Consider the following 16,268-nt stretch of genomic DNA (forward strand, 5'->3'; position numbering starts at 1 on the left):
CGGCACTGACAACCACTGAGTCTGGAGGTACCTGATGTGTAATGGAAGCAGGGTCTGTAGGTGCAGGCTTATATTTCTTGTCTGTGTGTGGTGTTAAAACCCTAGGTTTAACAGGCTTGTTAAATATTTCATCTGCATGCTTGATCATGGCAGGTAACATTGGGAGGCACTGGTAACGTGAGTGCGTGGAGGACAAGGTATTAAAAGGGAAATCCTCTCCTAGAGGCTCACTGTGCATGAGTACCCCGTTGTACGCAGCTGCCATAGATATGACCTGCGTGTATGCAATTGTATCCTCTGGTGGGGAAGGTTTAGAAGGATATAAGTCTGGGTCATTAGCTGGTATGGGATCTGGATCATTCAGATCCCAAGGATCAACCGTATCTCCATGAGAATAAGTCTGAGTGAATTGGTGAAGGAAATCGTGGCTAATGGGTGGTGGTGAAAAAAAGTTGTGGTGAGTGTGGGAGAGAAGTATGCAAAGGTAATGGCCTCTCCTTTCACTTAAATATCTTTGCTGTTGGTGGAGCAGTATTGAGATGTTCCTGAAAAGCCAACTTTCTTTTAGTCTGTGGAGGAGGTGCAGTAATGTTGATCCTCCCAGTCTCTTTATGGATATGGATCATTGATTGTCTTTCATCCATGATTTCTAAAATTTTGGTGAATGTCCGTGTCCTCTGAAATGTATTCTGATGGTTTGGATGATGTTGAGGATTGTTCATCATATGTTTTTGAGCTCTGTTTTAGGTGGCTCGAAAGTCCTTGTTCTTCTGAATAAGAAGACTTTTTCGGCTCCGAAATTGGGAATTTTTTCGGGCACGAAAATACAGCCGGTTGTTTCGGCTCCGAGACAGGGAGTTGAGGCTTCGACTCCGAAGAGTGTGGAGCCAACTCGGTTCGGAGGTTGAACTTTTGGTGGACTTGCTAGACTCCAGTATCGAAGTAGGTGTGGCCTTTTTCGGCGCTGAACCTGAAGGTCGGTCGTCGAGTATTTTCTTGCTTGTCGAACCATGGCTTTCTGGCAGTGGTGCACCAAAGGCCTTCGATGATCTTTTAGGAGAGGGCATAGAGGCAGTCTTACTCACGTGCTGACCAGTAGTGATAAGTGCATCTTCCTCCGAGTTTTGTTTGGAGATGGTGTCCTGGATAGAAACTGCCATCTGCACCTGTTCTTCCTCCAGTGTGTTGATATACTCTGTACCCTTCAAAGCCATTTCCAGTCTCCTGGCTCTACGGGCACATAGGGTCTTCTTGGATCGGAACGATCAACAGGCTTGACAATCCTCTTCTCGGTGATCGGGAGAGAGACGCAAATTACATACAAGGTGTTGGTCTGTGCATGGAAATTTTGTGGGGCATCGGGGACCGAATCGAAATGGAGTCCAATCCATCAGACTTCGACGTGGTTGGCAGGCCAGAGTTGGGCGTTCGCGTCTAGAACTGCGAAATCTGGTTTTCAACAGTACTATCGGTTCGACTATAGGTGGAAAACGAGATTGAAAAATACAGACGGTCAAGAAAGTTATCTAAAGTTTCAGATTCAAAATCTCGGAGTGAGAGGAAACACGTCCGAACCAGACAGCGGAAAGAAAACAATCTAACAATGGAGTAGATGCCCATGTGCAGTACGACCGAGAGGAGTCACCACTCGATCCCATGACTCCGAAACAACTTCTTCGAAGAAAAACAACTTATAACACTCTGAGCCAAACACTAGATGGCGGAAGCAATGCATAGCATGTGTAACTGCAGCTACACATGCCATCGAACACATATATAATTTTTAGATATATATACACACACACATACATACACGCACACACACACGCAAAAGTAAGCAGAGAACTCTGAGTAGTTCTCAAATTTAGGTGGAGACCAGCTCCTTAATATGGAGCTCCCTACATCACCACCAACACTATGAATCTGCTCATCTCAAGTGTCTGTTTATTGTCTTGATTTATACTGGATCGTGCATGATCTTGACAAAGCTATAACTCTGATGTGCTCTAATTAGAGTGACACACGTCAGTGCTTGCTTTTGTTTATTCTAGGTTGGTCTGGATAATATTTAACCAGCCCAAAGCCGTGCCTGGAGTAGTAAAAGGCTTTTGTCATTTTTTCAGCTCAACATGGATAGCACTGTGCCAATCCTATACTTACAGACTTAACTGTACAAAATGTCAAAAGGCTGAGTCACTTTCAAGCTCTTTGTGGATGGCGCTGTACTTCAAATCTTTGGTAGAAAAACAGACATTTGAGATAAGTAGATTCAGTGTCTCTGTAGAGTTGTAGGGTTCTCCATATAAAGAAACTGCTCTCCACCAAGAACGTAGTTCCTTTTTTGCAGAATTTATGCGCACTCTAAGCCCAAAAGGGTATTGCTTTGCTATATTATATATAAAACACTTAGTCAACTGCACAACAAGCTAATATGAAGTTCAGGTTCAAACTCTACAGGTGGCTAAATACCAGGGGGCAGTAGAATTGTAAGCAAAGTGTTCAGAAATCTATCATAACTCTTTTCCCCTACCAGAACGGGAGGACTAATGTTCAAGACTAACAGGTAGGCACCAAAACACATTCATAGTGTCAACAATGTAATGCCCAGCAACAACATATGGAAAGACAAGAAAGCAAACTCTAACTATGGTATTAAGTATAATATTGGACTCTACGAAGGCCAATGCTGTCTCCACTTGCCAAAACATCGAACACTTTTCTCCCATCGCTATCCCCAAATTAACGTTGTTGAATCATAACAGAAGATCCACTTGCCGTTCATCCAAATTTCTCTTTGGTTGTGAGAGGTGCACTGCAATAGCCAGCTGTTCAGCACACAGAAAGTACTAACATACTCAAATAAGCATCAGTTAGCCATGGCCATTCCTTAAAGCACCACAAGACATCTTGACCTAGAGTTTCACAGCTTGTCAGTTACCTGTAGATAAGTCACCATATCATTGCTGCAAGACTCCAGGTTAATCCTACGTACAGTCACATACTCCCCGGTCGGCTTATACCTGCCCAGATTCACTGTCATTAAATCCTCAAACCCATGACCTGAAAAAACAGAGAAAAACAATAAGAGGCACAAGAGAGATTACATGCCTAAGGTTTAGTTCCTACTCTGTTTTATTCATTAAATTTTATTGCCCCTGTAAATAGTATAATAAAAGCTTTGTGCACTTCATTATTCCCTTTCCTAAGGTACGCTGATGATCTGCCTTCATTCACTTTACCAAGGTATTTCAGATCCCGTTTTCCAGTTCCCATCAGTCTCTCTGTTAACGTTCATACATAGAATTTGTTGTGGGATTCAATTGTTAAATACACAGAATGCCCTTGTCTAGGTAGGATGAAATGTAGGTTATTGGCCCACGATGGGTGGATCCATGGACTAATGTTGCCAAATTGGCTTTGTTGTCCCATCTTCGGACTTCAAATTGGTTTGCCTGAACCTTTCAGTGCCATAACCTTCAAACAACCCAACCTCCTTGCATTGTTCATCTACCTAAAGGTCTCATACCAGAGTCTATTTATTTGCTGATCTTAAAAGCTACAATGTTTACATTTGTAAATATTTCTAAACGGTATCTGTATGAAACACCTGCATTTGGACACAGAACCATCAGAATGCATGTACAGAAGGCATGATTACCTATGATGGTGAGCAGGTCATAACAGTTACTCTCTGGCAAGAAGGTGCTCATGGCGTCCCTTCTTGGGGAGGCAGCTACAGATTCCAAAGCTTCTTCATTAGTCTGGAAAGATGAAGTAGAGTAAAGGCACAATTAAGCCACATGACAATAGACTTAAATGGCAAGACCTTACAATTGGAAGCAGGCATTGGAGCAACAAAAAAAATAAAAAGGCACTTTAGGAGGCAGCCTCCAGTATGATGTCAACCTCCCTTGATGCAACAAGGAAGCGAAGCACTAGCAGGAGGTTAATTGTTTTGCTCAATTGCAATACACAACAAAATGCAACCAAACTGTAAACATCACACTGTATTGGATGAGCGGTCCTCTCAACCAAACAGCTGGCTAAGCACCCCACTCCTTTGTTTGATGAAATGTTGCTTGCAGCATTTGTTGGCATGTACAAGCGCAAGTCTGTAATACTTTGTGTGCTCATATGATAAACTGGCCACATAAAACTGCACACAAATCTAAGCCAAGAGTGAAAATGTCAAAGCAATGAACTAGCAGGGGTGCATAAGTAGCCATGAATGCGTATGCCTTATTTTAGGATTACAAATTCTGAGGCACAACTGCTATAAGCAAAATAATGGAGTTTCGCAATAACGTAATACATTTAAATTACACACCAGAACAAGACGTCAGGTTAATACAGTCACATAACACTTTACAGTTGCTGGCCAGCTCTTGAAACATTAGAACATCAGTACTGATTTGAAGATTCCCTTAAAAAGAAGTGCATTTTTCAAACCTCAAACACCTTCCACTAGTTGGTGATGTTTCCATGTTGAAATATATATCCGTACATCGTAAGAAAAAAAAACCTCCAAGGTCATTATACCTCATTATAACATTTTGTACTGCATACAGTAGAGTACCAGTTCTTCTCAAGCATGACCACTTGAGCATAGTTTCAAGACCACAGGCTTTGTGACTTTGGAGAGTGAAGGTTCTCCGCTTGTATTTTAACTACAGATACCTCAATGTTTCATATTTATAAGAACACCAACGTGTTTTTCTGGACCTGAATCATCCTCTCTAGTAGAGAAGAACATTGCAGTTTCTTATGTTCAGCAATTCCCACTAAAATATATATAGGGCATCACAGATTACCCTTGAGGTACCCCGAGGGGAGGGGAAAAGGGCTAGACACAAACTAATTCGGGGCAACTGATTGTTCTTGTCTGTAGAGAAAGGATCCTAATCTGGCCAGGGCAGGTCCCTTAATCCCAATATTATGGAGATGGTCATGGAGCAGATTATGGATGACTGTGCCAAATGTAGCCGATGGGTCAAGGGCTGCTTTACCTCCATTATTCAAAATAGCCCAAATTTCCTCAGATGCCGCAATAAGTGCTGATTCGGTATTAGGACCGTTTCTAAATCCAAACTGGGTAGAATCAAGAAAGTTATTATTATTTAGAAAGGAGGTTAGTTCTTGGTTCGTAGACTTCTCCACAGTTTTAGCAGGTATTGGAGGATGAGAAATGGGACAGGAGCTAGTTGATTCGTGAGGGTTGAGAGAGCTTTTTTTTTTTAAATTAACTGTAGCACAGAGGCAATTTCCTACTGTTTAGGCAAATACCCTGATCTGAACATCTTATTAAAAATGTTAGCAAGATGTATGGCTACAATTTCCAGAGCTAGCTTTACAACTGCTGGGAGACCAGGATCAAGCGGTGTGACCTGCTCAGTTCAGGCCCCGGCAAAGGACTAAAATCATCCATTCCACCTTGATTGACTTGCTTGTCTGAGGAAAATTCATTATACACCTCTTGACAACAACGTGCAAAAAGACTGATTGCTCCCAGAAGTATAGCTGTAAGATTATAGGCTGTCTGAAAGAGTTCTTTTACTGTTTTTATTTTTTTATGATTAGTTTTTTTATGAAATATGTTGATTTATTAGCCTGGATTATGTTTTCATAGTCACTGATACATTGGCTATACTTATCTTTTTAAATGGGGATCATAGTTTTCCCTCTATTTACATTCCATATTTCAAAAGAGTTGTTTTTGAGCACCTTATTTGTCAGACACTGAAGCTTTACTTCTGTGATTAACCTGATTTTACAGATGCAAGTTGATCATCTGTGGAATCCAGCCAATTGGAGTAGTTTGTCATTGCAAGGTCAAGATCCACCACACCATCTAGGCGAGCTCTATTTAAAATCTAGTTCAACTGTCAGGTTACTAGTATTTAGCATTAAGTATTGATAGGGGATTATTTATTATTAGGTATCCTTAGCCAAAACATAACCACCTTAAGATCATGATTCTTAGATAGCTCGATTTTGAAAGAGTGCCGCACACGCCTTGGAAGATACAGGCAGGAATGTAGATGCCCTGCAACTGCAGTAAACCACTGCTAACCCTCCTGCCCTCTTATAAAATATGATCCACTGTAAACACAGGGGACTCTGCAGGAATAGCAGAAACCATGTGCAGACATGAATTTAAGTCAGCCCAGGTTTCAGTAACAAATGCTATTTGCGGTCTATGATGTTCCAGAAATTCTGCAAATTCAAATTTGTTTTTCCACTAAGGACCTCGCTTAGTTAGTGCGCAAGAAATGTTCCTTTCCGTTGCAAGTTTCTGCACAAATCAACATGGTGCCCTTTGTAAACACCCCATGAATGCAACCAAAATATTTTCGTTCACATTGAAGAGAAAGGACAATGGATGTCAGCTCTTCTCCTTTCTGGCACTCTCTTGTCCCTCTTCAAATGGTATATGCTGTCCTCTCCAGGAGCAAATATAGATACAAGGCTTCCCACTCTAGGAAAAGACAGACATTGCAGCACTTCTAACCCTTACACTGGATACAGGAGAACTAGGTATTCAAGTGCTCAGTTTTGCAGGGTAAAATGTGGTGTTCACAGATATCAGACAGGATGGATTGGTTGGTTGCAGATTGTAGCAATTTATCTACAGTGGTGGGAGTTGCAGATATAATACCCCCTCATATTATTATGAAATTCCTTCGCCTGAAGAAGTCTGGTCCCCATTAGGGAGAACCCAATGTGCTGTGCTGCAAATTAACAATGATTGGCACTTCACAACTTGAACTGCATGAAAGGGCTTTGCTTGACAGCTGGAGCAGATATCAGCATGTACTTGTGGCACTTTAGTCTAGACGTAGAGATCTTTGTTTGTGAGGAATACCTCTGTATTGGACAATTCAGAGGTAGATTATCACTATTGTTCTCTCCCAAATGGCAATAATTAGATGCTTCACAAAGTAATGTTTCTTGAACCTAGATTGGGCCCTTGTATATTAATGAATAATGTATTTTATCAAGATGAAAAGCTAAGGTGTTTTAGCTAGTGATTGAACTTCGATGCTGGCAGCCTTTTAGTGTGCCATCAGGAAATGACAAGCCATCGTTCTTCTGCTTTTCTTCATTTACAATGATTTTATTGGTTGCTATGGTTTTCTGTGAATTCAAGATATTTTCCCAGGGACCGTGGTTTCAATTACTCTTCTCTGAGGGGCTCAGATTTGCTGCCCATCATTTGAAGTGCTAAAAGAACAAACATTTCACCTTTCCCTTTTCCCAACTCTGACATCTAGCCCTATGGGCTTGAACTGAGAACTTGCCAGATTTCAGCAGTACACGATTAACCAGGTCCATTGAATTTGTCAATGTTTTGCTACTAGCATTAATCAGCGTGCTAATACATGTTGGCATATTTCTCTCCTCCCTTATTCACAAAGTAAGCGAAACCATACCAGTAACATCAGCTGATATGCTGTTTATTCCGACCACCTTCCTGTTGAGGATCCATAGGTCAGCTATGTTTCCTTGTGGTGCAGATTTGCTAAAACCATTAATATTCATAAACGACCTAATGCCTGGGACACACCCTTTTGGGACACTAATCCCGTGCATGAGTATCCCTGATTAGGACGCACAGAAGAAAAACATTAAAAAGTTAATAGTTTATTTTTACCCAACCTTTACTGACACCTCTGCACTGCATTTAATTTCTTGCATGTGTTTTTATGAGGACCAATAGTAGGTCCCAGGAGTCCACTTCTCCCACTCTTTCCAACTTCTGTCTTAACTCCCCTGAGTTGGTCTTGGGGACTTCATCATTTAAGGCTAGGACTTGTATTGATAAAAGTAACTTTAACATTCACATAGCTCCTGGTGCTTTGATCTCGCAGGCTACCAGCGATCTAACTGGTCCTAACCCTATTACTTTAAAACTTTATGCTTTTTAAGAATAAAGTTGAGAAAGCTAAAAGTCTCACATTAGCGTTTAGAATGTTACGCTCTGTCTGCTGTTACATTATGTGTATTTCTCAGATGTGGCAAATGATTCCTGACTTTACTGAAGACATTATTAATGACCTTTACTCCTCCCTCAAAAGTGGTTGCATTTTGTAGGTGAATCACCTCTACAGAATGCCAGTTATTTTTGCCTAACTGACTGACAGAAGAGATATGTCGAACTCAAGCTTAGCTTTGAAGTTTATTTTGAGACGGCACCATGTATATGTGAAATTTATTGTTATAGTTTCCTGTAGAGATGAGACACAAATGTGTGGGAAGGGGGGGTATGACAATACATATTACATACTAATTAGCCCTAAATGAATGACAAACACAAGATACACTACTAACTCTTTAGAGTGTGGGTGTGTGCAAGGCTTAGGACCTGGAGAAATAATATTATGGTACGATACCGATGACCAACAGAGGGTGCATGTATGCCAAATTATTTTAGCAAACTAGTTAACATTAGCTATGCTAACAAATGTACGAGAGGAATCTTGCATTCTGCTGTCAAACTCCTTACTTGTGAATGATTAGTCTTTACAAGGAAAGAGACTTCAAGATTAGGAGATCTTGAAAAACGTATCTGGAATGGAAGGTTTTGTGCACTAGGTTTGGCTTGGATGTTCTTACTTTGGAATAACACACAAAGGCCCTCATTTTGAAGTGTAGGAAATGTGCATTCCAAATTTGACACTTGTCTGTCACACACCTCACTTGCTAAAACGTGGTGGGTGGAAGTCAACCAAAAATGAGGGATTACAGCAGAAACCAGGAGCAGAAACACCATTTCCCATGGTAATTCCACAATTCTCAGGGTACAGATAAAATACAACTTATAACGGTGTGGCATTATCAATCATCTGAATTACCAATACCCCGGCATTAGTACTTCAAGGTGCCCCAATACCCTTTTGTTAGTCACGACCCAATTGTAATTACTGTCTTAAAAGCAGGAATAAAAAAAAATAAAAAAATAAAAAAGATTTGAACGTTTCTATATATTCCCAAAGTATGTATTTTTTGTGCTCTGTCAGAAAAATGAATTCTCTAAGTAGTGAATCAATCTAATGTACGCACCATTAAGGATGCCCTTTAGCTAAGCAGGATTGCACACATTTCTGAGATCCAATATTCAGTTGAGAAATAGGAACCTTTGAGAAATATGAACGCTGAGACACAAATGTGCAAACCATTTGTAAGATTATATACTTTTATATCCCATAATTATCAAATGCTTCCCAAAGAACATTTTCTGCAGCAAATGAATAACTTATTGTTTATTTCTGGCCACCTAAATTATTAACATTTGACTGTGGACTTTTTGTTTCATCATTTATTTTGCATAGTGTTTTAATACTCACTCTTTAGCCTAATTGGGTATATGCATATGGAGTCTATACTTGTCTGTGAGTGTGTTCGTTTTATCTAAATCGATCAAATACATATTCACAATTTAATGTGCAGCCATATATCCTCCAGCCCAAAACGGAGATCTACGAAGCGTCACAGTTTGACACAAGACAAACACTAAACATACGCAGCATTATCTCCTTCATTCATGTTAAAAACAAACATATTCTATATAAGAAGGCAAATCAGTGAGGGTTTCACACAGGATTCTACTTGGTGTGAGATCAAGAGATATAAAAAAGTACCCTGTGCTTTGGACAAAACTAAGAATCCTTTCGAGCTAGGGACAGCTGTGACCAAGCAGGTCTAAGGAACCTTACCCTGTGTCTCTGCTCCTGGCCCACACCACACCAGTTTCCAGGGTGAAGCCCTCCCAGGCCAGACATGTAAAGCAAACTACAGATGAGAGATTCAAGACAAAACCAAAGTCCACAGGGTCAGTCTCCATGCATGCAGCACATTACTATAGCTGAAACATTCACTTACTGTTTTCCGAGCGGCACCTCCAGGATGCTCTGGAGGGGAAGACATGAACTGTTGGCTTCCTTCTCAAGCAAAAATATATTCAACAATACATAAGAGATGCACCTAAAGGCTTGAATTGTTTAGGGAAATGTGAAAGCGCATAAATCCCTTAAAATAAGCAGCACTCTAATATTACACTAGAACAAACACTTTAAAAAACACATAGAATATCTCCTGGAAAAAGGTAAATATGCAAGGCTGACATGCATGCAGTATGATGGCAATCTCAAGGACACTGTTTGGACTCAACAGTAATTAGAATAGTACAGTCCGAAGACCAGTTTCCCATTGATAGAGGGTTGCTCACACAGTCTATAGTACAGGGTGTTTCTACAGTAATCGGGTTATAGCTGAGGCTTCTGCAGGCAGTTCAAGGAATCCTACTGCAGTTGTGGAAGAAATGACATGCAAAACTACTCACTCAACCATGTCAAGATGTATAGTAAAGATTACTTATTGTAGGTCTAAACAACAACTTCGGCTATACACATGATAGATTTGGTGTAATGCAAGGTCAGAGCAAGGTAGGAGTGTGCACCAGAAAGTGTAGTCCATGCCTTTCAGAACGGAGGCAAACAAAGAATTTGAAGGCCTTTAGAACAACATAAAAGTACATTGAATGGGAATGGGAATGAATAAAGAGGAGTAGGCTATTACAAAGTCTTTGGCTTGTGCCATAAAGCATTACATGCTATTTAAATTTAACAAGAGGGGCTAAAAGCAAAGAGAAATAATGTAGCTGGTTAGATATGCAGTGATGATCTTGTGGTAGTTTTACTTAGAGGATACACAAGCAATGCACTTGTCAAGCAGAGGCTGCTCTATCCTCAATGAGCCGGTAACGTCCCAAAAGAGTAGGGCATCCAACGTTCCTTTTATTTTTTTTGTGTTTTGTTTTTTATAGCAACCATATTGTAAGAAGTCCTAGTTTGCCTCTGAAAAGGTGTACCATCTTAGTTCGTTCTTTATTTTTTAGATTATCTCTTGTTTTCCCCCCAACAAATGTGATACTATTTGAGTCCACTAAAGGGGGCCATAATTAATATTAATGTGTGCAATTCATAAATAGTTTCACAAGCCATTAATAAAGATTTTTAGACTTATGAGACAGTTAAGCCATGGAGGGCTACAACGGAACACAAGAAGAATTAGAATGTTATCTGCAGTAGGAAAATCAAAAAACACCTACAGCTTCTGTTCAAACTTTGAGAGAAGTTTTCAATTTTGATTTATCAGAGCTCTGTTTGGGGAGCCCTATTATACAACATGGGATAGATCTGAAGGAATTGGCGAACAGGTACAGAGGAGTTCTAGGCCTAGTCACCTAATTGGCTGGCTGACAAAAGCAAACAATGAGGTGGACAGAGTACACAAACTATTTTAATAACCAAGTACTTCTATGTATAGTATTTTAGCTGTGATTTGAAGTTGGAAGACAGTAAGATTGAAAGAACATTCATCCATGAAGGATCTAACATTGAGGAAGTAGTTTTTTGGGGTATGTAACAATGCAGAGGTCACCAAAGTAGGACGTTTACAACACGGTCGTTTCCCTGCAGGTAAGTACCCCAAAATGCAATTTCTGGCACTTTACAAAACAGAACTTTACTATGCAGGTAAGAGATTTTATTTGAATTCAAATAAGGGAATTACGGGGAAGGAAGGAGCGTAAGGGGTTTTAAGGTTTCAGAATGGAAAAGGAATATTAAGGGGGTTTTAGGTATGGGTAAAGGTATAGGTGGTGGAATGTGGTTAAGTGATTACTAGGCTTCAAGGATAGGCAAGGTTATGGGGTAGTACGGTGTTATTAGAGTTCAGGGAAGGGTAAGGTTTTAGGTTAAGGGCATGATTATTTGATCCAAGGATACAAGTAAGCTAAAGTTACCAGACGCAACAGCAATGATCTAGGTGATCATGGTTAGGAATGTTCATGTTGGGTGTTGGTGACATATGACAGCCTCTTTCAAAAAGGACCTATCATGTAGATGTTGTATTGGAGTCCCCTGCACTGCTTCAGCTGGCTGGCTTCTTGAATACCTAATGAAATCCACTGCACCAAAATCCAGATGAAGTTGGCCAGCAGATGAAGGTGTACATTGATTAGAACGAAATGTCTAAACTCATCCAGAGGATCTATACTATTCTTTGAGGACCACGTGACTGTTTAGTTAGTTTAAAAACAGTAACAAACATAAGGCCAATTCAGTCTGCTGGGCTTCTTTAGATATCCATTGTTAAATATTTTGTAATCATCAGTAACAAGCTTCTTCTAAACACATTCGAGTCCCCAATTATTTTGTTTACTGCATTTTCTTACTAAGCAAATATCACAGGCAATGATCATTTGAACTTGTTATGCTGTGTACACGGGCATTAATATAATCCTTTATGCGCAGGCTCAAGAAAAGTTGTGAGCGCCAGAAAGCTATAATACCAATTCTCCAAGTTTGCTAAAAGAAAAAGGTGAATTTAAATACAACAAAGCCACTGACGAGATCTGGATGCCTTTATGTAGCTTTCCTTTGTGACAACTACATCCAAAGTATTCCCAGGATTGGCTAGAGCACCAGGAACCGAGTTGAGAGGCCAACTCCCATGCAGAATAATCTTAAATACTCAAAGGGTGTTTGATGTTTAATGTGTGGCAAAGAGGGTGTTAAAGAAAGCTAGGTGTTTTAAAAAGCTCAAACACAATATATTTACCTCCAAACAGGTCCAAATCTCTCAATCCCTCTGCAATGAATTTTTCTGACACCCACCGCTAGACAGAAAAAACAGGAGTTATTTTCTGCATGCATATTTCACAGGTTGTAGAAAAAAAAAAACACATACAGGATTAAAGAACAGGCTAGGTAATAGACAACACAGCCCACTTGCTGATTATCCAAACCATTGCCAATAAATGTAAAATCAGAATAATGTAATATTTCAATTTAGCACACTATACATTCAGACTAATGTTTAAGCCATTTTCAATGGTGACAATTCTCTGAGATCATGCTGACATATTTGAATACCCATAAAATGCTTCACTAGATTTGATACAAAACTCAAGAGTTACTGGGATAGCTTGAAGCCTTGTTGGTCAGTGGAATGATTTTGCGAGCCTTGCATGACACCTATAACTAAACTTTCCTTTGCCCTTTGAAGCTGGCACAAGGAGGACCAGTCTAGGGTGCTTTGGTCTTTTAGTTACCCAAAAGGAATGTTGTGTATTTGGTCAGGCCTTTTATATATATTGAAAAGAGCCACTTTCAACATATTCTTTAGCTGACATCACCATGAAGCGTAAATGTCACTGCTGTAGCCATCTCAGTAGCTGGACGAGACAATGAAATAATGAAAAAAAACTAGGACACTGAGCATCTAAATGGGAGAAACAGACATTTGTTCCAGAAAGAACATCTTTGAAGCAACCTCTGAGCAGAGGAAGAGATGCGTGGAAAAAGGTAAGTGTGCGTCGGTATCCGGGTGAACACAGACGATGCGTCATTTCTTTTCCACGTGGCCAAGGCTTTGCATCAATTTCCGGCGGCCAGGCTTGAATCCTCTTTGTCTTTTGACGCCCAGGGACGATGCGTGGAAATCCTGGGCGTGTGGGACAAAGTCACAGCTGTTGCGTCGATCCGTTGGGCGATGCGGCGGAGTTTCTGTCACACAACTGGCAGTGAGTTGATTCTTCACGCAGGAAGTCAGGCTGCGTCGTTCCGGCTCAGCAATGCGTCGATCCAGTGGGTTGTTGTAAGGAAATGCCTCCTTGGCATGGTTACCCCCTGACTTTTTGCCTTTGCTGATGCTAAGTTTTGATTTGAAAGTGTGCTGAGGCCTGCTAACCAGGCCCCAGCACCAGTGTTCTTTCCCTAACCTGTACTTTTGTTTTCACAATTGGCACACCCTGGCATCCAGGTAAGTCCCTTGTAACTGGTACCCCTGGTACCAAGGGCCCTGATGCCAGGGAAGGTCTCTAAGGGATGCAGCATGTCTTATGCCACCCTGGGGACCCCTCACTCAGCACAGACACACAGCTTGCCAGCTTGTGTGTGCTGGTGAGGACAAAACGAGTAAGTCGACATGGCACTCCCCTCAGGGTGCCATGCCAACCTCACACTGCCTATGCAGTATAGGTAAGTCACCCCTCTAGCAGGCCTTACAGCCCTAAGGCAGGGTGCACTATACCATAGGTGAGGGCACAAGTGCAGGAGCACTGTGCCCCTACAGTGTCTAAGCAAAACCTTAGACATTGTAAATGCAGGGTATCCATAAGAGTATATGGTCTGGGAGTCTGTCAAACACGAACTCCACAGCACCATAATGGCTACACTGAAAACTGGGAAGTTTGGTATCAAACTTCTCAGCACAATAAATGCATACTGATTCCAGTGTACATTTTATTGTAACATACACCCCAGAGGGCACCTTAGAGGTGCCCCCTGAAACCTTAACCAACTACCCTTGTAGGCTGACTGGTTTTAGCAGCCTGCCACACTCGAGACATGTTGCTGGCCACATGGGGAGAGTGCCTTTGTCACTCTGTGGCTAGTAACAAAGCCTGTACTGGGTGGAGGTGCTTCACACCTCCCCCTGCAGGAACTGTAACACCTGGCGGTGAGCCTCAAAGGCTCACCCCCTTTGTTACAGCACCACAGGGCACTCCAGCTAGTGGAGTTGCCCGCCCCCTCTGGCCACGGCCCCACTTTTGGTGGCAAGGCCGGAGGAGAAAATGAGAATAACAAGGAGGAGTCACTGGCCAGTCAGGACAGCCCCTAAGGTGTCCTGAGCTGAGGTGACTCTGACTTTTAGAAATCCTCCATCTTGCAGATGGAGGATTCCCCCAATAGGGATAGGAATGTGACCCCCCTCCCCTTGGGAGGAGGCACAAAGAGGGTGTACCCACCCTCAGGGCTAGTAGCCATTGGCTACTAACCCACCCCAAACCTAAACACGCCCTTAAATTTAGTATTTAAGGGCTCCCCAGAACCTAGGAACTCAGATTCCTGCAACCTAAGAAGAAGAGGACTGCTAAGCTGAAAAACCCTGCAGAGAAGACGGAGACACCAACTGCTTTGGCCCCAGCTCTACAGGCCTGTCTCCCCCCTTCTGAAGACACTGCTCCAGCGACGCTTTCCCCAGGGACCAGCGACCTCTGAATCCTCAGAGGACTGCCCTGCTCTAGAAGGACCAAGAACTCCAGGGGACAGCGGCTCTGTTCATCCAAGACTGCAACTTTGTTTCCAAAGGAGCAACTTTAAAACAACTGCGTTTCCCGCCGGAAGCGTGAGACTTGCTACTCTGCACCTGACACCCCCGGCTCGACTTGTGGAGAAACAACACTTCAGGGAGGACTCCCCGGCGACTACAAGACTGTGAGTAACCAGAGTTGCCCCCCCCCCTTAGCCCCCACAGCGACGCCTGCAGAGGGAATCCAGAGGCTCTCCCTGACCGCGACTGCCTGCTTCCCAGATCCCGACGCCTGGTAAAGACTCTGCACCCGCAGCCCCCAGGACCTGAAAGATCGGAACTCCAGTGCAGGAGTGACCCCCAGGAGGCCCTCTCCCTTGCCCAGGTGGTGGCTACCCCGAGGAGCGCCCCCCCTTGCCTGCATCGCTGAAGAGACCCCTTGGTCTCCCATTGATTCCTATTGGAAACCTGACGCGTGTTTGCACACTGCACCCGGCTGCCCCCGTGCTGCTGAGGGTGTACTTTCTGTGCTAACTTGCCGGTGCCCTACAAAACCCCCTAACTACTAACCGGTGCCCTACAAAACCCCCCTGGTCTGCCCTCCGAAGACGCGGGTACTTACCTGCTGGCAGACTGGAACCGGGGCACTCCCTTCTCCATTGAAGCCTATGCGTTTTGGGCACCACTTTGACCTCTGCACCTGACCGGCCCTGAGCTGCTGGTGTGGTAACTTTGGGGTTGCTCTGAACCCCCAACGGTGGGCTACCTTGGACCCAAACTTGAACCCCGTAGGTGGTTTACTTACCTGCAAAAACTAACAAACTCTTACTCCCCCTAGGAACTGTAAAAATTGCACGAAGTGTCTAGTTTTAAAATAGCTATATGTGATTTATATGAAAACTGTGTATGCTATTTTGATTATTCAAAGTTCCTAAAGTATCTACCTGCAATATCTTTCATTTGAAGTATTACATGTAATATTTGAACCTGTGGTTCTTAAAATAAACTAAGAAAATATATTTTTCTATACAAAAACCTATTGGCCTGGAATTGTCTTTGAGTGTGTGTTCCTCATTTATTGCCTGTGTGTGTACAACAAATACTTAACACTACTCCTTTGATAAGCCTACTGCTCGACCACACTACCACAAAATAGAGCATTAGTATTATCT

At 42.2% G+C, this 16,268-nt stretch overlaps 1 protein-coding gene across 4 annotated transcripts in view; it reads right to left on the reverse strand.

The window, feature by feature from the left end:
* Nucleotides 1-16,268, reverse strand: part of STRADA (STE20 related adaptor alpha) — a 145,852-nt gene that overhangs the window by 76,576 nt on the left and 53,008 nt on the right. For 2 of the 4 annotated variants that reach the window (XM_069238023.1, XM_069238026.1), the window contains 4 exons: nucleotides 12,622-12,679; nucleotides 9,880-9,908; nucleotides 3,659-3,761; nucleotides 2,939-3,060 (listed from right to left, as the gene is read on the reverse strand). In XM_069238023.1, coding sequence (XP_069094124.1) covers nucleotides 2,939-3,060; nucleotides 3,659-3,761; nucleotides 9,880-9,908; nucleotides 12,622-12,679 — 312 coding nt within the window. The remainder of the gene's footprint in view (nucleotides 1-2,938; nucleotides 3,061-3,658; nucleotides 3,762-9,879; nucleotides 9,909-12,621; nucleotides 12,680-16,268) is intronic. The other 2 variants (XM_069238024.1, XM_069238025.1) reach the window with 1 other exon arrangement.

Source organism: Pleurodeles waltl, chromosome 6 (assembly GCF_031143425.1).
Source record: "Pleurodeles waltl isolate 20211129_DDA chromosome 6, aPleWal1.hap1.20221129, whole genome shotgun sequence".
NCBI lineage: Eukaryota > Metazoa > Chordata > Amphibia > Caudata > Salamandridae > Pleurodeles > Pleurodeles waltl.